We start from the raw sequence: 21,813 nt of genomic DNA on the forward strand, positions 1-21,813 counted from the left end.
TCCATCAAAGCCTTGACTGAGGTAGGTTTCTTCCTTTTGCAACTAGTGTTGGTATCCTTGTCAGATAAAATACAATTAGTCACCTGAAGAAATACCCTTTGATATTCGTATTATTTCCCTCAGCTTTTATTTAACTGTTTGTATTCCCAATCCAGGTATCCAATAGACATTAATAAAAGTGTTTAGTGTCCTTTTTCTAAAGACCTTGAACAAAACATGCCTTTTCCATCATTACATGTATTCAGAATTTTAGGTAGAGGCAAAGAATTTTTCCATAAAATAGCCACCGTCTTCTCTTTTGTTTATAAGCAAGTCCATACAGAATAGTGTTTAGAATTAAGTCTAGCCAAATCTTATTTTATTAAATTTGTTTTCTGTAAAAAGATAACTTGGGAATTAAATATTTTTAAAAATTTGTATAAACTACCCCTTTTACAACCATTATTTAATCCATTGATATTAATTGGTATGCATTTCAATAGGAAAAAATACCCTCATTCATTTGTGAATAATATGGTACTGAAAAACTATTAATATATCTAGTGAACTGCTCACTCTTAGATACAAGATAATTGATTGTTACCTGTAAACTTTCTAATAAGAATAGTAGACACCAAAAAAAAAATTAATTTGTATAAAGTACTATAAACACGCTATTCTTTCCCATCTCCTCCAACCCAGTGGAGTTAAAAACTCTTGGTTTGAATAGCAATCCTATTCACACACTACCACCTACCCACAAATAAGTATCTAGCATCACTGTCCTACTTCTAAAGTTATACTGTATGAAAGTTCTAACTTATTTAACAAAATAAAAAGGAGTTAGTATATGCATACTCACATTATAAACATTCATGTGCTTGCTATAAAGCTTATAAACTGTAAAGTATAGCAGGCCTTTTAGTCTTTTGGTTCTATTCTAAGAGCCTATATAGTATTGTAATAAATCCAATCATTTCTTTCAGTTCTGAGAAGAAAAGAGATTAACACAGATAAAAGGCAATACATGTACTGTTTATAACAATCATGCTGTATTACTAATATGCTATCATATATTATTGATAATGTGACTAACTAGTTAACTATTTAAACTCAGTTCAGACTACAAGACTGTACATGCTTGAGCATTAAAGCAGGTGCATGATATTTCAAAGAACAAGTAAACTTCTCTAAAAAAATATTTTTCTATTTGTGATTATTTGCATGTACAATTGTCTTTCAAAATGTCTCTCTCCTTTAAATAAGAGATCATATTCACTAGAACGTACTATGGGATGTAAAATAGTAACTGTGATGTCTAAAGTAACTTGATAATATGTTCCCAGAATTATATTTGTACTGAGGGATAACATATGTTTGATAACATACCCACTGCAGTCTTTTTAGAGACATGTGAATTCCCAGCTTATCAAACTGACTGGAATTTTGTCCGACTTTGTGAAAAACTTGCTATTACTTTCATATTAATCCCTCCTTTACTGTGTGTCAGACTTAGAAACTCGTGCTCTGAAAGTTAATTCAAATATTGCCATGTATTTGGGGTCCTCACTTCTTGCTCAAAAAACACATCCACACAGAAACCAGCACAGATCATCACTACAACCATTCTCATAAACATACACATATCTATTGACCACATATGCAGAGTAAGACAGCCAAGCAAGGGGCTGACATCAACATAAACAAGATCATCCCCCCTTTTTTAAATTAATGGTAGAGAATATAATTTGAATAATGTATCTTAGGAATAAAAAAAATGAAGAAATTAATTCTATATTGTGTATGGTGCCCCATGGTACTATAAATTGTATTATATAACTTAGAGAGCAATAGAGGTTTTACAAGTGTTAAAATAGTAATTTTGTGGTGAATGTGACAGAGAGTGCAAGTTAATACCTTCTTAGTATTTTGTACTTAATTTGTTTGTTAAAATTAAGCATAAAAAAGTTGCGTACTCATAACATTCCATGAGTGATGTCGATTTTCATTCCTCCTCAACTGACGGGTTCATATCTGAGGCTTTGGATCCGACTCGACTGCTTGTAAAAGCATGTAGAAATCCCAAACTCTCGAGTCCCTTACCCATAATACATCCACCCCATTCCTTCAGATCTAGTTTGCAAGCACTAAGGAAGACATACTCTTACCATGTATTTATATTCTTGTCCAATTTGGATGAAGAGAAAGGTTAGAGAGCTTTAGAGAGGAAGGGGCAGTGCCATTTCTGGAGTTGGTAAAGGCATAAAGATGCAATCCAGTTATATCCTCCCACTGTCATAGAAGAAAAAGGTAAAACAGGTTGGGAGTTGGTGGGAGGGGAGTCAAGGAGGAATGAAAATTGACAACACAGATGGGACGTTATAGTGAGTGCATAACTTTATTTGATGACGTCAGTTTTCATTCCATCATCAACGGATGGGACAGAGTCTCCAGGTACTTAGAACCCTGGGTGGATTTAAGGAAGGATATTCCTGAGCACCATTGAGCCAAAAGATGCTCTATTCCTGGACGCCACCAGCTTATAATGCAAGATAAAAGTATGAGGGGGAAGCCCAAGTTGCTGCTGAGCAAATGTCATCCATGGAAGTCCTTGAGTGGAAGACAAGAAGTAGCAGCTACAGCTCTGGTAGAATCAGCCCATACCTTGCATGGCAAGGCCATTCTTGTCTTGTTATAAATAAAGGAGATACAGTTAGTAAGTCATTTAGCCAAGAAGACTTTGTCAACGGGTGCGCCCAACTTCAATCCAGCAAAAGAAACAAACAGTTGATCAGTTTTTCTGATATCTTTTGTCCTGTGAAGGTAAAAATGTAATTGTCTATGAACAGCTAGCAAATGTAAATATTCTACTTTGTTGGAATAATTTGGGAAAAGTACTGGAAGATTAATACATTGATTGACATTGACTTGTGATACTACCTTGGGTAAAAAGGATGCATTAGTTCGTAATAATACTCTATCCTTATGAAAACTGAGATATGGAGGTTTCGCCGACAATGCCTGAATTTCTGAAATGCATCTGGCAGATGTGATGGCAACTAAGAATAAGGTCTTCCAAGACCAAGTTTAGATCACAGTCATTGGCAGGCTCAAAGAGTGGTAAAATCAAGGACTGCAATACCAGATTGAGGTCCCATGTGATCTTTAAAAGGAGGTTTAAGACTAATTGTGCTGTGCAAAAAATCTTCACACAGTTTATGGGAGGTTAGTGAGAGACCATCAAATCCATTGTGAAAATTAGAAATTCTGCTAATTGAACTCTCATTGTGAAGTACTAACCCCCTGATTGAAAAGTTGTGTCAGGAACTCCTAGTACATGATCAGTTGGTGATGAAAGAGAATCTGTTTCCTTTTGCATAGACCAGTCCACAGATTTGTTCCACTTACTAACAAATAGTTTTCTAGTGGACGGCTTAAAGAAAGATATCAAAATGTGACTCACAGGGAAAGAGAACGTGGAATGTCTGGCTGTTAGAATTGGAGAAACCAAGCTGTCAACTTGAGGCTTGTAAGATCTGGATATGTCATGCCGTCAGATGAGACAAAAGGTCTGGAACTGGGTCCAGAATTCAAGGTTAGTGAACTGCATTAGGCCATGGGAAGGGAAACCAAATCTGTTGAGGTCAAAATGGAACAATGAGGATAACTTTGATCTTCAACCTGGCAGTTCTCTGAAGGAATTTCTGGATTGGAGGAATTCATGGAAATGCATAAAGCAATCCGGGGGAGGGGGCAGTCACGGACTACAGCATCCCTTAATGACTCCCCCTGTGCCCGACCCATCCCCCATTGCAGAGTAGCTGCTGCACTTGTTTAGTGGGATGGGAAGAGGTCACAGCAAAGACAGCCCTATTTGTGGGAGATTTGTTCCACCACTTTGATTGAGGGACCACTCTTGATGTTATATGCACCTACTTAGCTTGTCTGCTACCACATTGGACTTCCCCAGAATATGCATTGCTAAGAGAAAGCCGTTGGAAGATATTGCCTGATGCCACACCCTTGGCTCTTCTTGGCATAGAGAATATGGTGTGGTTCCACCTTGTTTGTTGATGTACCAAACCACTGACATTGTCCATTTAAATTGCAGACATTCCTGATGGGAGAGCCTCCTGAAAGACTTACAGCACTAGAAGCACTGCTCTCAACTCTAGAACATTGATATGCAAATTGACCTCTTTGGGAGACCATATGCCTTGGACTGTTGTTCCCAGATAAAGCCCCCACCACCCTATCTGGGAAGCGCCCGTGGTCACTATGGCCTTGGGCTGTGGGGGACAAATGGACGACCCTGCGATACCTGGTCTGATTGGATCCACCTTATCAGACAGTTCTTGCAAGAGTATAATTCATATTGGGGCTGACAAGGGTAGATGAAGAATTGACCCCTGAGATGTGAGCATCCATTGAAGAATTCTCATGTAAAACCTGGCCAGTGGAACAAGGGTTATTGCTACTGCAATTGATCCCAAAGCTTGTAATACTAAGCGGGCCGAGGTCATGGCACTGCAAAGTATTTTGTTTACTTGTGACCTTAAGGTTTGAACTCTGGAAGGGGAAAGAGGAACTATTGTCGATGTTGTGTCTTGTATAGCTCCTGTGAATTCTAGAATTTGAGTTGGTTCTAGATTTGACTTCTCAAAATTTATGGTTATTCCTAATCTTGCGCAGGTGTGGATGAACTCTTCTTTTGCCACATTGAACTGATGCCTGGTTGGGGAGGTAATGAGCCAGTCATCTAAATATGGCAGCACACGGAATCCTTGCAGTCTCAAGTGAGCTATCACTGCCATACATTTAGTGAACACACTGGGGGCTGTGGTAAGGCCAAAAGGCAGTGCTCTAAACTGATAATGATTGGCTCCCAGCCAGAAGCATAAGAATCTGCTGGATCCTCTGTTTATTTTTGTATGATACTGCACGCATCCTGGATATCTATTGAGCACATCCAGTCATCCTTTTCCAGAAGTGGAAGAATGCACTGAACCGTGACCATCCGGAACTTTTACTTTTGAACAAATCTGTTTAGATTGCTGAGACCCAGAATTGGTCTCCAGGCTCCTGTTTTCTGTGGCATTAAAAAGAATCTTGAGTAAGTTTCAGATCCTTTCTGGTCTAGGGAAACCTCTTGGATGACTTTCTTGTCTAGAACTTGTATTTGTATGTCTGCCTGATCCCTTTGACTGTGTGACACATCTGGGATTTTCTTGGAGGTTGGCGGGGAAAGGGAAAATGGAATTATATATCCTTTGGATACAATCCTCTGCACCCACATATCTTGTGTTCTCTCTAGCCAGGTCGTCTGGTGCAGGGACAAACGACTCCTGATTATGTCCAGAAGGGGACAATTGGGCCTTTGTTTAGGAGCACTGAAAGGGTTTGCCAAAGATAGTCTCTCTGGACCCTTGATTTTGAGGTCGTCCTCTGCTGCGCAGGTGACGTCTACCATTTGAGTTTCCCCTCTGGGGAAGACACTGAGTGTGTGTCTTGCAAAGATCCTTGTGATTTCTTGAACCACATTTTCCACCTCCCTGATGATTCCTAGAGAAGGACCTGGGGGTGGAAAAATACATGCCAATATCAGAAAGGGTTTTTCCATTCTTCTCACACCTGGACAATGTATCTTTTACTTTTGGGCCAAAAAGAGAGGTGCTGTCAAAAGGAGCATTGACAAACATAGACTTAAAAGGCTCCACAAAGTCACAAGCGCATCCAGGTATGTCTTCTGATGGCTACGCCTGAACCCATTGCCCTACAGGTTCCTTCTGCCACATTGGAAATCAGCCTCCTGGATTAATTGGATTCTGATTTAAGGGTGCCAGCTGTCAGGTGACTGAATCCTTCACCTCCTCAGACAGGGATCCTGCAAAGGGTATCAAAGAGTTCCTTTATCAGATCCCTCTGGAATCTGGCAAAATGTGCCAGGTAGTTCAGAGACCTCAAGGCAAAGGTCCCTGAAGTGTAGACATGCTTCCCAAATCTGTCCATGGCCCAGGTCTCCTTGTTCAGCAGATGGACAGAGGAACTTTCATTGGCAAGTTCCTTTCCGGTGGCCCCGGCTATAACTGGCGTCAACAGGGTGGGCTTGGACCAGAACTGTCTTGTCTTCTGGAGGAGACATCATTTTGTCAGACTTCTTTGGTATGTGCTCAATGGAGCCAGGCTACTTCCACTCCCATCACGAGATCAAATCTGAGAGCTCTTCAGCAGGTGGAATCACCCAAGACATAGATGGACTGGTACTAAAAGCCTTAAGGAGCACAGATTCCTCCGATGAAGGATTACTGGGTTTCCAGCCACCTCTCTGTTTCAGGATTTCAAGGATGTCTCCAAACTAGACATCTGCAGGAGGTGACCATGTGGATCCTTCACCCTCGTCAAAATCTGTGTCTTCTGTGACAGTTTCAGGGGAATCTAAATGCTTCCTCTTACATGTCCTCTTCTAGTGGATTTCTTCAGTGGGATAATCTGGGGAGGTATCTGAAGAAATACCCAACTAGGTGTGCTGAGATTTTGGTACTGTCTGCCTCTGTCGGAGGGTAAGTTGAGACTCTGGACACAGAACAGGGGGTACAGAACCCAAAGGGATAGGTACAGTCTTTGTCATGGAAGATGATGGGGCTCTCTCCAGAGACCTAAAGACTGATCTTCCTGGAGGGGGATAGCAACCCAGGTCTGAAAGATGAACTCTGTGATCCCTGGTTCCACCCTGCTCTGAGGAAAGCCACCCCGAGACAGAAGTCAAAGCCAAAGTAACTCTTATAGAAGCTCCAAGGTGCAGAGATGGCTCCAAAGCCCTCTGAATCGACTGAAACACCTTGGATCCAACAGGTTAGAAAGTGCTCCAAGAGCTTTCCAGATCTGATAGCATGGAGGAGCTCAAAGCAAACGTCTGACCTGATACAAACTTCTGATCTGATACAGTGATCTTTTGACCCAAAGATGACTGTCCTGGATGACTCAGATTCAAGTGCGCCAAAATCACACAGGGAGTCAGGAGAAAGAGTCAAATGTTGAGTCTTGGAGACTAGTTCTTCCTGACCCGAAGGGGTATTAGCTGAAATAGTCACTGGGAGGCTCTATGCCAAGAGCATTTGTCTCACTACCCTCTCCACATCTTCTGCTGTGAGATTCCTAGAAGAGTGAGAAGACTGCTTGGAGGTAAAGTCTGGTCTGTATAGAACAGGGGAAAGGGGTACCTTTGACTGAAGAAGATCCACAGATGGGGGGAGTACCTTGGCTTAGGTAGAGTGTCCAGAAAAGTGGGATGATCAGAGGTCTTGAGCTGAAGAATCCTGTGTTTTCGGAGACCTTGAATCCAAAGAAGTACTCCTTTTGTTTATCTGATCCAAGGGGATCAGATCAGACAACTTAATTTTATTCTTTTTTAATGGATCCAAAGAAACCGTTGGATCTGAAGAAGGCCTTTTAGAAACTTTCTCCGAGGTCTTTGATGAAACTGAAGAAGAGCTCGGAGATGATTTATAAATTTTTTTTGATGAGTCTCCAGAAATAGCATTACCAAAGGAGGACGGTAGACGTCCTTTTAAAATTAACTTATTTTTATGCTCTACCAAAGCACAGGGGTTAAAGACATGGCAGATGGCATAACTTTCTTGCAAGTGAAGAGGACCTAGACAGTAGACACAGAGAGTGCGAGTGTCAGAAAAAGTAATCTTATGGCCGCATTTCCCACACTGCTTAAATCTTTCTGGAGTTTTTTCCTTTTCAGCCATGATGGGGAAAAAAAACACCACAATAGAACTGGAAGGACTGTAAAAACTCTAGAAATGTTAAGCAGAACAACAAAGGTAGAAAAAGAAAACCTTAAAAATTAGAAATATCAATTTTTTTTAGTAGAAAAAAGGAAAAGGGACTATCTCCAAGGGTAGTACGACTACATTAAAAATAGGGGGTAAGGGAGAAAGAAAAAATAGAAAGAGATACTAACGAACGTATCTAGCGTACACTAGTACAAGGTAGAAAAGATAGAAAATGGTTAAATAGATATTAGAAAGCGAAAGGATGCAAAAAATCACACTTACCTAATTTGAAAACTCGAGAGTGAAATAACCACGTTTTTCACTTAACGGCGGCAATTGAGATACGAGGTAATAGGGTAGATGCATTATGGGTAAGGGAGAAGTTTGAGAGTTTTGGATTGCCACGCGCTTCTACAAGTGTCCAAGTCAGATCCAATGCCCCAATTCAAACCCATCAGTCAAGGACGGAATGAAAATTGACATCATCAGTTCACCATTTTTTCCAGTATTTCTTGCAAGCACACACACACAAAAAGAACTCTGTATAAATTGTCTCCTTAAAGAAAAGGGTGGGGAAAAACATTCTGTTAGAACTTGCTCTGTGAGAAGGAAATACCACTGTCAGTAAACAACTTTCATTCATGTTACCCTGAGAAAGAAGGCTATATAAGTGATCCTTGCTATTTAGAACCTATGCTGTAACACTATCATTTTATTTTTTATTATAACTATTTGGTACTCTCTCACTTTCTTTTTTTGTATATTTGTCCTAGCAGGGGAGGGAAGATCAGAAGAATAACTGACAGGTTCCAAAGTGAAACCCCAGTGTTAAAACACAGAAATTGGCTTCACTACTGTATTTCTCCTCTCCTAACCCCTTCCCAATAAATAAACTGGCACCAAACATCACAGATAAGACTATATAAGAAAAGGGAAAAAAAAACAGCTGTATCCACCAACCATTTTATCACTATATATTAGTAAGGAAGCACTCATAAACTGCATAACAGTCTTATCTGTTTGAGAAAGCAGTTCCAAGTCTCATACATACAACACTCGCATGTTGCAGTGAACCATGACGTGAATTAAGAGTTAAGTTGAAAACACCATAAAAATATACGCCTTGGCTTAATAAGTATTAAGATATTAATTCTTTAATAATAAGTTTTCCTTAAAATATCCTGGTTTCCCTTCTTCATACATGTGCCAGATAAATCCTAAAGTGATAGCTCATGATAACATAACATAACATAACATAATAGCAGTTTGCTTTTCCCCCTCCTGAAGATCCTGGCCTTTTTCTGTTTACTGAGAAGATGGATTCACTCTTTGTTGTGGCCATTCTCTCAGTTCCCAGGGGAAAGTTAGAACTGGGAAATATATGGTGACCTGTTCTGAGAGGATTTTGTGCTTTGTGAGAGTGTCACACCTCCAAATTAGCTGTTCTAGGGCCGACATTTTGTTTATTCCTAGGATGTGATGGAATGAGTAGTTTAGTCCCCTTTACCCTGGTGTTGGGTGTCGGTTAGACAATGGTACCATAAGATACTTCATTCACTGGCCATGCTTTAACTTTGTCTGAGAATAACTGCTTACATTTCTTGCTTGGTCTGCCTCTGGCTTGTGTGGTTGCTGCAGCTTTAGAGTCCAAAATTTACTTATTTATTTATTGACATTGGTTTAACAGAAAAATTCAGACTGGATCATTTTATCTGTTTTCAGAGGAGGCCTGGTGAGAAAAGCTCCATAAATAAAAGAACAAAAATATTTATGCCTAGGTAAAAGTTGACATCATATTTTAATATTCTGTCCATGCGTAATTAATACAAATATCAACACATATGTATGTAGACTAATACACGGGTGCTGTTGTTCAAAGAAATATAATATCATGTAGTATTGAAATGCATTGACATGTTATGAAAGTTTAGAACTCACTAATAAAGCAAATGTCAGAGTGGAAAATTCAAACAGTGGATAAGTAGAAGAGGGAAGAGAGAGGAGAGCGTGAAAAGGTTTTTGTTAGGGGTAACAAGTGAAGTTGGTATGGGCGAAAGGACTGAATAGAGTAAAAGCAAGAGAAAAAGTGAAGTTGGTATGGGCGAAAGGACTGAATAGAGTAAAAGCAAGAGAAAAAGTAAGAGAAATAAAAGCAAGGAAAAGGAGAGAGATGAGATGTAATAGGAATTAAAGGAAAAGGAGTTGAAATTTTAGCCAGGAGAGTAAGAAGTGCAAATCCAGGAGTCAGAGAGCAATACTTTTAGTTGCAGCTTAAATAAATAAATGTAATGTATTGCCCTGATTGGTTCAGGGATTGTATGCCATACTTTTGCTACACAGTGTGATTGTATGCCATACTTTTGCTACACAGTGTGAGTATAGACTTTGACCGCAATTTTTGTAAGGCTTATAGATGTCAAGTATATTTTTGTCAGAAGAGGGAAGGTTATGTAGTGTGGTGGAAATTGTACTTAGAGCTGGACAGGAAGCAGGATTCAGTATAATTTTGTGTGCTAAGAGAAGTTAGGTATGATTTAGTTGGGATAATTCTAGCCAGCTTAGGGTTTTTAGAGCAGAACAGTGATGCTTTCTGTGACTTGTGGGAGCTGCAAGTATACATACCTTATTGTAACACTGTTTCATTTTAGATTTCAGGGTGGTGTAAAGGTTAGTCAAGATGCGATAACCATATAATACAGAGAAAAGTAGGCATGTAGTGGCAAGAGTGCCTAGTTAGTGCAGTAAGGGTTTTTTTGGCTCTGTATAGCATTCCTATTTTTATTAGTTTTTTATATCACCCTGTATTTTCTAGGTCATATTTGAGGTTGTCATATTTTGTGACCCCCAGCAGTTTTATATGTGGCATTGCTTCAATTAGCTTATTGTTAAGGGATGGGATTTTAAAGTTCTTTTTCTCATGGGTAATTGAGTTGGAGAAAAATAAAATGAGTTTGCTTTTCTTTGGATTAAGAAGGAGTTGGTGGTTACAAAGGCAGTTTTCAATAGTTAAAGGCATGTTGTGTAAGCTTTTCTGAATTTACTCAATTGTCTGAAGAGAATAAAGGTGAAATACTACTTTGACAGGCATACTTCCCTGTTTACAGTATCAGTAGTTGGACCTTTTTGGTCCATATTCCTCAGGGCTCGGCTGTCTTGAGTGCAAGTATAGTTCTGGGGTTCCTTCTGCTAGGTAAATTTTATTTGTGAGAAATCAACCCACCAATAGTTTGTCAAGGAAGTTTGTTGATATTAGATATAACCGGTATGTATCGGTTGAATTATGAAGAGGAGAATCCTTGATGGGCTAGTAATACTGTCCCTCTATACCTCTGTGATTGGATGTATTTTCAGCTAATCATGGTTGCTGGAATCATGTAGAATGGCAGGTATATAATTTGTTACTTGCATATTACTTGCTTTTCTTGAGTGTGGTCACTTAGACCATGGGGCAGTCCTATTAGTACAGGGGACAGGTGCATTTATGTAATAAGCTTGTAATATTACATTGTGTGTTATCACATGAACACATCCTTCTTCCTTCCACAAGCATGGAAACTTCCAAATAAATGCTGAATGATGGTTATTGGAGATGATACAACCAAAGGAGAACCCATCATGGCAATTCATGTGGTGAAGAGAATGAACCTAGGTATAGGTACCTATCATTGAAGATTCTGTTCATAGATCAGATGGCAGCAGTGAGGAAATATCTGTATTTATTTGTAATCCCATTGTCTCTGATCAGATGCTGCATTATTAAGATCTGGTACTGGTTGACGTGTTAGTTGCAGTCAGTAAAATTAAATTAACACCCATTTATAGATCCATATCTGTGACCCTTCAGTGCATGAAGAATACCATAACTAGTTAAAGTTAACTATCAAGCTAAATACTTCTCATATTGGTGACTCAGCCATCCACACACAAACTGGCAAACTTATACTGCCAATAACAGTAATACCCTAGACATGTTACATTTCTCAGTCTTTTCCTTACAGATGTGTACCCCATTTATCGCCCCTCTTTAGTCAGATTGACTGCCCTGCTTTGCACCCTGTAATAAGTCCTGTACATTCAGGGATTGCTTCACATTCAGTTACTTACTGTTATTATTGATAAGTATAGCTGGCATAACTTCCCAGCAATGAGGCTGCTATGTGCTCCTTTGACTTTTGCTCCCTCTTGGATAGATGCATTGGGGCATCTGTACCAGGCTGATGTATGCACAACGGCAAGTTTAGACCTGGTGGAACTGCCACAGCAGCAACCTTGCAAAAGAAAAACCTCTTGGCCATTTCTGAAGGATGTCCACTTTGTCATTATCAAAGGGATGTAAAAGTGGTAAGCAACTGCAAGGCCAACTGTGAACTTAGGATTGTGACGAATTCAGAAGATTACCATAAGACATTCTACTGTATTAGGAAGCTTAAAAGTAATCAAGTCCGTAATGCAATTATCTGTAATGGTATCTACTTATCTGACCCCCAAGGACATTGCCAGTATTCTTGCAGACATATCTTCTTACAACTTCACATCACCCATTCTTCTGTCATCACCCCCAGAAATCACTTTTGAGCAAGTCCTTTTGGCGCTCTAGAATTAAAAGTACCAGTGCCATGTGTCCTGATAGCTCTTCCTTTTCAGACATCAGAGACACTGAGTCCCATTTAGCAAAAGCCTTCCATCAGCACTTAAGCCCGAGTCTGTCCACTGGATGCATTCCTGTTTGGAAAGCAGGTGATATCGTGCTTTTACATAAAAGTGGCCCTTCAGCTGACCACAGGAGTTATAGGTCTCACTGGTATTTGCATGGTTGTGGAATATGTTGCACATGATCTCATGACCAGTGATATAGGTAACCTTAAATGGAACCACACCAATTTGGCTTTGTAAAAGGCAGATCTTCCTTCCTCAGCCTGGCCAAATTCTTTGAAGAGGTTATTGAGGCCATTGATAATGGGGAATATTACCCACTCTAACCACCTGGACCTTGCTGAAGCCTTTGATACTGCTTTCACGCTGGATTATTGGCAAACTCTCCCACCTCAACATTAACCCATGCATAGTTTGCCGGAATGGTAATTGCCTGTCTGACAGAATGCATACTGTTAAGGTCAGGAGTGTTTGCTCTAGAGGGAAGAACATCACCTGCAGTGAACCCACAGTGATTTGTCCTGGGCTTCCTCCTCTTTGGTGTATACTTCTCTGGCATGAAAGCTGATATCGATGGACAATAGCAAAGATATCCTTCTGCTTTGTACAGGAAAATAATTTTCTTGGGTGGCAAAAGCCAGGGTACCTTTTTGGCTAGGCTTGTATAGGCCCTAGGGCGGATAGCCTAGTACCTACCTATGAAACTTTGAAAGTTTGCTGATAACTGCAAACTGGGTGCAGTTATCAAATCCGATTCTCCAGCAAGGGTTACACAATCATCTGCTGGTGTGTTAAACACAGGCTTGCTCTCAATGCAAAAAAAAAATGCAGTGTAGTTTTTTTTTTCCTGGTAAGTCTAGCATTACTTCTGCTTGCTGTATAGATAATGTACCACTTAAATTTGATATGTACTCTGACAGTTATCAGGGACTTTGGTGGCTTGCTGTTGTGACCACCCACTGTCTCTCTTTTGTGGATAGAAAATCCTTTTGCTTTGCACAGCTTATCCTTTGTGGTATCCCGTTAAGGTCTAAAAGTCCCACATTTCCTCCCTTAAGCCCATCATTTAATACAGAACCCCATTTTGCATGCGTCTTACTATACACGCAAAGCCAACTCAAGGCACCTCAACGCTTTCTCATCAAAAAGAGGTCTGGTGTCTGTTTCTCTTTGTTACTCTGATAGATAATAAGCCCTATCCCTGCCAGTCTTGTGTAGACTCCTGTGGAGTGTGATATCTGCTTAGCTTTCTGCACTGTGAATGATCCCACACTCTTGAACTCCTATATCTAAAGAAAGCTAGTGGTAAAGCAAAACACCTGCTCTAGAGGCTTAAATCTGTACTGCCACATCAGCATCACCAAGTCTTGTGACAGTTACCTACTCCAGTGCATCTCCCCATTTATGGAATAGGCTGCCTTGCATATAAAGTAAACTACTTCCCTGGCAGCCTTTAAAGCTCAGCATTTAAAACCAGTCAGCATGTCTGGGTAAGTGAGTACAGATTTTCACTTGGGATGTATGAGGAAAATTTGTTTAATAGGGAAGATCATACAGGGTTATATGGCTAAGATTCTTATTGGTTTCCTTAGCCATACATTTAGTAAGAACCTACAAAATTCATTGTTTGTGTCCTAAAATTGCTTCAGACAACATTTAATAAATGTAGGCATCACATGATGTGATACTTGAGGTAATTTTAAAAAAGTTAAAAACTAGTTTATTTACTTGGCAAAAGAAAATATTGACACAACCAGAGCATGAAAAGTGTGAATTTTTTTTCCATATTTGGTGGTCTTTGTCAGAAGATGGTGTTTCCATTACAATATTTTTTTCTTTAGACTGTAGGCTGTTTTAGGGTTCCCACCTTTCCAAATGCCCAAAGTGGGACATTGGTTGTAGAAAGGTGAGATTTTGCAGGACAAAACATACGTACGGCCAGTGTAAAGGACAGAACTTATTTTTTTGCCAAAATAAAAGCTTATTCATGTAGCATTTGAGTTGCTTATGCTATCTCATATAATAGTTAGGTGTTTCAGATACAAAATAACTGTGCACCTATTAAAGAAAACTTATGAAATATTTTTCTCCTAAAATCTCGGGACATTTGCCATTTATTTAGTTTTACTTCCACAGGACCTAACTGCACAGAGAGGGACAGGTGGTAACCCTAGGCTATTTTGGATTTGGATGAATTTAATTTATTTTCTGCCATTACTCAAAGGACTGTTAGCTAGTTTGGAGTTTCATTGTGAAATAATCTTCAGGGTGTATCACCTTTTTCTCTTATTTAATAAAATTCCTATGCATTAATGACTAGAGGGTAGTTCATTGGCCATGTTTAGTTGTAGAAACTTACCAGTATGTTTCGGTAATATTAAGTTTTTATCCTAGATTTATTAGTTTTTAACATTGTATTGATTATAAAACATTTTATATCACTTGTTTTTGTATATTTTAATTTCTCAGAATCTGAGAGTTGCACGTTTATTTTTCTCAGGTATAGGAGGTGATCCTTTCAATGGCACAAATTTCATTGACTGTTTAGACGTCTTCTTAAAGGATCCTAAAACGGAAGGCATTATTTTAATTGGTGAAATTGGAGGCAGTGCAGAGGAAAATGCGGCAGAGTTCTTGAAGGAACATAATTCTGTAAGTTTATGGAAATTATATTATTTAAATGACATTATTAGACAAAAATTAGTGAATCATCTAATTTACTTTTTTCCCCAGATGTTATTTTCAGAACTGCAGTTGAATGTGATCAAGTGATTTTTTTTTGTACTATGCCATAATTTATGGTGCTACCTTTGACACACACTATTCGTATTACTTATTACACCATACTATTTAACTCTTTCCTTTTGTAATAAAATAATAATGAGTTTAGTATTTGAGCAGTTATGACTTATTTTTGTTTTGGTTGTTGTGCTGATAGATCAGTCCTTTGTGTTACTTTTTTTCTTATGGATTTGTATATATTACCATTTTTGTGTTAACCTTCATCTCTTGTTCATAGGTACTAGACTAGTTGCCCTTGCAGGCCATTTAAAGCTTAGACAATTTTCCTTTTGGTGTTTGAATTAACCTATTCCATATGATGTTAGACTGGCTTTGTGTATCCTGTTGTTGATAATTGTATATTACCCCTAGTGAGAATAACTGGGATCATACCATAGATAATTTGAGTGGGCCCATGTGTGGGATAAAGCATTTGAGAGCTGCTTCTGTCCATTAGTAGTACGGGGGCAGTCTTGGGGCTAAGTTTCCTGTTACTTATCTATAGAGCCAAGTTGCTTTAAACATGGATAAGGGATAAGCTTTGTTTTATGTGGATTGGGGAGTCTGTTTCAAAGCAGTAGTATCCTCTGCAAGATATACCTATCCCTGCAAACCATTCTGTTGATGTTACAGAACCCTGGACTGAGTATTTCTGATGCCATTTGACTTGCTGATTTGCAGTCGGTTCATCAGTATTAGGTGAAAGGATACCTTGTATGCCAGACACAGATCACTTGTTAGCAGTCTGTAAAAGAGGTAATCCAGAGGGATAGAGTGAAGTGTGGTATCCCAACTGTGACCCAGAGGGTGACAGCACTAACAAAAAGCAGAGTACAAAGGATTAGTCCATATAAAATCATTTTAGCTAGCAGATCTAGGAGACAACTCTCTCTGATACCCTCCCTGTAGGAGGAATAAAGACACTTTGTTGAAGTTTCCAGTAATTTATTCAGTTAAGTAGGTAGAGTCAAACTTAGTCAGCCCTTTGGTGTTGTCAGAGAAGTAGATGTCACAGGAGAGGTCCCAGCACCATACCACTGGTGACATGTCTCTTTGTGGGAGTAGCGTCCCCTATATTGATATTCTGAGTCCTATCTGTGAGCCAGTTGGCAATCCAGCGGTGATGGAGGTTCCTTCCATTTATTTATCTTTTCCACAGTGATTGAGTACAGGATTGTGTCACAAGCTTTAGCCAGGTAAAGATATATGTGGTGTATACTGTTTTACCTTCATACATTATTTTCAAAAAAGTCCACCAGGTTGCATAAGCATGACCTGCCCTTGACAAATCCAATGTCAAGGAGTTGTCCATAGACAACTCTAGTACTGTCTTGACAGAACTAAATCTTTCAAATCTTAAGATCAGGTGTTCATTTCTTGTGAAAGTAAGAAGAATGGGCAACCTGTGTCAGACTATTTCCAAATTGTTGTCTAAGGCTATTACCTTTTGTTGTACTCAGCATAACAGAACTATTCCAGTCAGTCAAGGCCCACTCAGCCTGGGCCTTAGCTTCTTCTGCGGATTTTTGCAAAGGGTTGGATTCAAGCAGTATTCTAGAAACTGCTTACTTGGTCTTCTTTACATACTTTTACAAAGCACTGCAAGCTTGATTCCTTCTCTAGGTCCAGATCAAGCTTTGGTAGGACCATTTTCCAGGACTTCTGGACTCCTCTCTTTCCACCAAGGTGGAGGAGTGTCCGTATTCATTAAGGATAGCCACACCTCCGGGCTAGTTGCTCAGCATAATGCATCCGAGATTATCCAAGTGCAACTAACTCTGGGCAAGACAGCAATCCAAATTGTAACTTGCTACAGATCCCCCACCATGCCCCAGGATTCCCACTCCTCATTTCTTGATACACTAGAAAAATTAGGGTAGAACCCAACACCCTAATAATGGGCGATTTCAACTACCCCACCATTAACTGGGAAAACTACTCATGTACCAACTCTTTTGCTCAACGTTTTCTGGAATTCATAAATTCCAGCGCCTTGGGTCAACTTTTCCACACCCCCACCAGAGGCAGCAATATCCTACACCTGGTCAGTACCAACGTGGGTGACTGGTGTTCCACACCAGAGGTCAATTCCTCCCACCCCCACCCCCCATTAGGGAAACCGCCGTAAAAAAGTTCTCCAAAGTCAACTTCTCGCTTCTTAAGACAGAAGCGGCAAACTTCACGACACCCATGCAGACGGACAGTAGAGGTACGACTGCTGAATCCTACACAAATGTGCTTTATAAGCACTTGCACGAGTGCATGGATTGTGCTATCCCTAACAGAATCAAGATGCTATCCTCCAAACAAAGGAAGCCAATCTGGTGGTCCCCTGCCATAAACAAACTCTACAACAGGAGAAAGAAACTGTTGCAGAAAAGAGAAAAATCCCATGACTGGAAGAACTCCCTGGTCGGCCTCAATAAGAAGCTGAGATCCCTCATAAGATCCTCCAAAGCTAGTTATGAAAACAAAATCGCCACTGATTCTAAAGGCAACCATAAACCATTCTATAGCTATGTCATTAATCTCAATGGCAACACTCAGATCTGCTCTGAGTTGAAGCACAGTGGCACTAAATATACTGAACTAACTGATATGGCCAACATCCTGGCAGATAAGTTCAGTGCTAACTTTACCTCCCCACCCTGTCACCCCCTAAAGGACCCATCTCTATACCGGAAGAATGCAAAGTTCCTGTAATCACTGCTGCACAGGTAAAAACCACACACTCTAAAGCCAAGAACACAGCATCCGTGGGACCTGGCAACATCCCAGGCTGCGTTCTACATGAACTACAAAATGAACTGACACCCCACCTAAGCACCATGTTCAATCATAGCCTCACCTCAGGCTTTGTGCCCAGTGAATGGTGCACAGCGATGGTTATCCCACTCCAAAAAGGGGGAGCCACCACGGACCCCGGGAACTACCGCCCCATTAGCCTAACTAGCCTAGTCTGCAAGGCCATGGAACTTATCATCATGGAACTTATCATCATGGAACTAATAAACAAAGACACTGGTAATCTCCAAACTCTGGACCCCACCCAGTTCGGGTTTGTAAAAGGCAGATCATGTCTCCTAAACCTGATTGACTTCTTTGAAGCAGTCACCAAAGCCGTAAATGAGGGTAAGGTGGTTCACACAGCCTATCTAGATCTCGCCAAGCCTTTCGACACCATCCCCCACTCTGGAATTATAGATGAACTCACTAAACTAGGTATAAATCCCTATGTCACAAGATGGGTTGCCAACTGTCTCACTGACAGAACCCACACTGTGAAAGTAGCAGACTCCAAATCCAACTTCAGACCAGTGACAAGTGGAATACCATAGGGTTCAGTCCTGGGTCCTCTCCTGTTAGCCTGTACTTCAGAGAAGTAGATACCAAACACAGAAGGTCTTTGGCTAACGAAGTTCACAGATGACTATAAACTAGGAGCCATAATTGAAACTCCTAATGATGTGGACATCCTACAAAAGGGCCTCACTGAGACAGATGCCTGGTGTCAAAGCCATGGCCTCAAGCTCAATGCCAAAAAGTGCATTGTCATCCCCTTTGGTAAAAACTCTGTACCCATGAGCTACCACATAGGTGTTAGTCTGTTTAACACCGAAAGTGTGGTAAGAGACCTACGTGGCACACCTCATCACAAAAGGTTTCTCATCCAGGAAAAAAGAGGTAATTGTTCCCCTCTACTCGCCACTCATTAGACCCATTATAAAGTACAATGCCCCTTTTGGTATGTACCTCACAAGACATCTACAACAACTGGGAAGGCTGCAGAAATACCTCACAAAGAGGATTGCCGGCCTCAAACAGATGTCCTATGCAGACCGTCTCAAAAAACTCCAGCTTTACTCCGTCGCATATCGCCTACTCAGAGGCGATCTCTGTCTAACATACAAAGCTATGTCAAACCCAGAGCTGTTGGACATACTCCAGTTAAAGAAATCCCAATCCCTCCGAGCTACACACTCTAGGGACCTAAACCTTGTCACCACAATAAACAGAACATGCCGGAGGGATAGGTTCCTGTCCCAGAGACTTCCCATACTCTGGAACAAACTACCTATCTATATCAAACAAAGCTTCTCATTAGCACTCTTCAAGAAAAATCTTGATGATTGGATGGGAAATAGGAAATTCACGCCGAGGATCACCTCTGGGGCTCTGCTCGGCAGGGGCACAGGAAAATAATTTTCTTGGGTGGCGAAAGCCAGGGTACCTTTTTGGCTAGGCTTGTATAGACCCTAGGGCCGATAGCCTAGTACCTACCTATGAACCTCCCAAATGTTGTCATAGCGGTAATCAACCCATATAGCTAAGGCTACTGCAGCAGTAATCATCAACATGAAGAACATAGTACAGGTGTGTAAGCTGAACTTGCCATAACAGTAGCTGTTTGATGATCACTGCTGCTGTAGCCACTCCCTTCCTACCCCCCCCCCCCTTTGGTGTATTTTTTTATGCCAGGGTGGGGACATTTGTTTGTTTTTTGTTCCTAACATTGGCCTTTCAGGGTTCAGCCTCCCTCTCTGTGCTGGTAGGAAAGCTTTGAAGGGATTTGCAGCCAGACTTGTCTTTTAGTTGTCTCAGTTTGAGTTGCTTGATAGTTTGGGCATGTGGAAGGCACTCTGAAGCTTTGGAAGCTGGCCTGCTGTTTTGTCCTTGGCAGGATATAACCCATATAGGTAAGGCTACTGTAACAGTGATAATTCAAACCTCTACTATTATGGCAAGTTCAATTTACACAACTGTACTTAAGTAACATTTTTTTTTCTGACTTTTTTTTTCCTATACAGCAAGTTAACTTCCATTGATTGATCCCCATCTAAATTAATAATGTATTTCTTATGTGTTAGTTAGTTCTGTTTTTATACAAAATTCAGCCTAGTGCATGCTAGCTGTTTTAACTTTAGCGTGATTGAAACCTAAAAGAATACGTTTTGAAAGTGGACAGGTAGGTATTGCGCCAGCTTATTTTCACCCATGGATATTCATAGCCGATACAAATAAAAGAAAAGAAAATATTCCAGTGTAATTGTTCTGACACTGCAAAGCCAACACCTACTACACTGACGCTAAGCAGTAGTTAGTTGATTTACCCTTGCAACAAATTACCACGTCTCAGACCCAGTTTCCACAGGTCTCTTCGTAGGACCTTTTCACACAAGCTCAAGATAAATCATCCAAATGAAATCCACTCTGTCTCTGAAAAGATCCTTCTTTGGGCATCACCTTGTTAAGAAAAGGAACTGTTCTCCTTTGGGATCTTGAATTTCTTTGACTCTGAGGTGTAGGAGCTGGCTTATGTAGATAAACTTTTCCCAGCCTTCTTGGATTCGGATTCTAAGGACATTGTCATCAGCCTTGCCAATGGGAATTTATCTTTTTGAGATACCTTCACACAAAGAAGAATTTTTTTTTTTCATTTGGGGAAGTCTGAAGAGTTCTGTTAGACTCAGATCAGGTACAGTTTCTAGGTCAGCCTAGACCTACTTTTTCTCCCCAGTCCTTGAGGTCCTGGATGATGTTTTTAATTCAGCATATTTGCAGCCTGATTTCCAGCCTTTTGTCCCAAAAAAAAAAAAAAAAACCTGCTTGCATTACATCCATAGTTTGCACAAGTACATCTACAAGAATTATGTGGACGATCCATTAGTGATGTCTTCGGATTCCAGCAAGGGATCAGGGTGGGCTGCAGCCAGGAGTCCATTTCCAAATGACAGAGAAAGATCCTCTGCATTTTTGGTAAAGACTTGCATCTCAGCTGCCCTAGCCATTATGCCCTCAACTGCCAGTCTCATGTGCTCAAATTTCAAAAGTCTCTCCATAAGTATTTTTAAGGCAGAGGGGATACAGGATGTTCTTCTTGTTTCACTGTTGCAGTCATTACATTTGGGTTATCTGCGTGCAGGTAGCCCTCAGTCGGCCTGATTAACAAAGTCTTGGGTCCTGCGTCAGTTGCTGTCCCTTCCTACAGGACGTCAGGTCGTCAGGGGTATAAAACATGCAGCCGACGCCATTACATCAGTCTTTCTTGCCGTGCAGTGCCCGAAGCAGAAGCAAGTTCGCAAGTGCTGGTCGGCCAACTCCTGAAATTTTCGTTTTCGAGTTTTAGAACCAAAGTCTTCAACTAAAGCTAAGTACCCCGTTGGGGAAACTTTTTCTTGCTCCTTACCGATGTCAGTAAAAGTTAATAATTGCATTACTTGTGGAAAGCAAATACCTCATAAAGATTTTCATTCGTACTGTATTCCTTGTCTAGGTCCTGACCATGACGTACCTTGCTGTCGGTTTTGTGCTTTATTTAATCAGCGCCCTATCCGTCGTCGGTATATTTTCGCCTCTAAATATTTCGGTTCTCTGTTTAATTATCCAGAAATGTCATCTGTTACCCATCCGACTACCAGGATTCCGAAAAAACACAAAGATAAAGACAGAGACAGGCTGCCGAGGTCCAGAACTGCCGACGACGCTTCTCCCAAGCCAGTCGCCCGTTTGCCGGTACTCAGTGAGGTGCTTTCGCAGCCCCTGATACCCGCTACTTCTGATTCGCAGGCCTCTACTGACCAACGATCAAATGACTATGGCCGGATGTCTACTAGTC

At 40.5% G+C, this 21,813-nt stretch overlaps 1 protein-coding gene across 2 annotated transcripts in view; it reads left to right on the forward strand.

Annotated features, from left to right (window-relative positions):
- Nucleotides 1-21,813, forward strand: part of SUCLG1 (succinate-CoA ligase GDP/ADP-forming subunit alpha) — an 833,973-nt gene that overhangs the window by 557,920 nt on the left and 254,240 nt on the right. For both annotated transcript variants that reach the window (XM_044080064.1, XM_044080063.1), the window contains one exon: nucleotides 14,917-15,068. In XM_044080064.1, the coding sequence (XP_043935999.1) occupies nucleotides 14,917-15,068 (152 nt within the window). The remainder of the gene's footprint in view (nucleotides 1-14,916; nucleotides 15,069-21,813) is intronic.

The sequence above is a fragment of the Protopterus annectens genome, chromosome 8.part0, assembly GCF_019279795.1.
Source record: "Protopterus annectens isolate FY-2018-M chromosome 8.part0, PAN1.0, whole genome shotgun sequence".
NCBI classification, from domain to species: Eukaryota; Metazoa; Chordata; order Ceratodontiformes; family Protopteridae; genus Protopterus; species Protopterus annectens.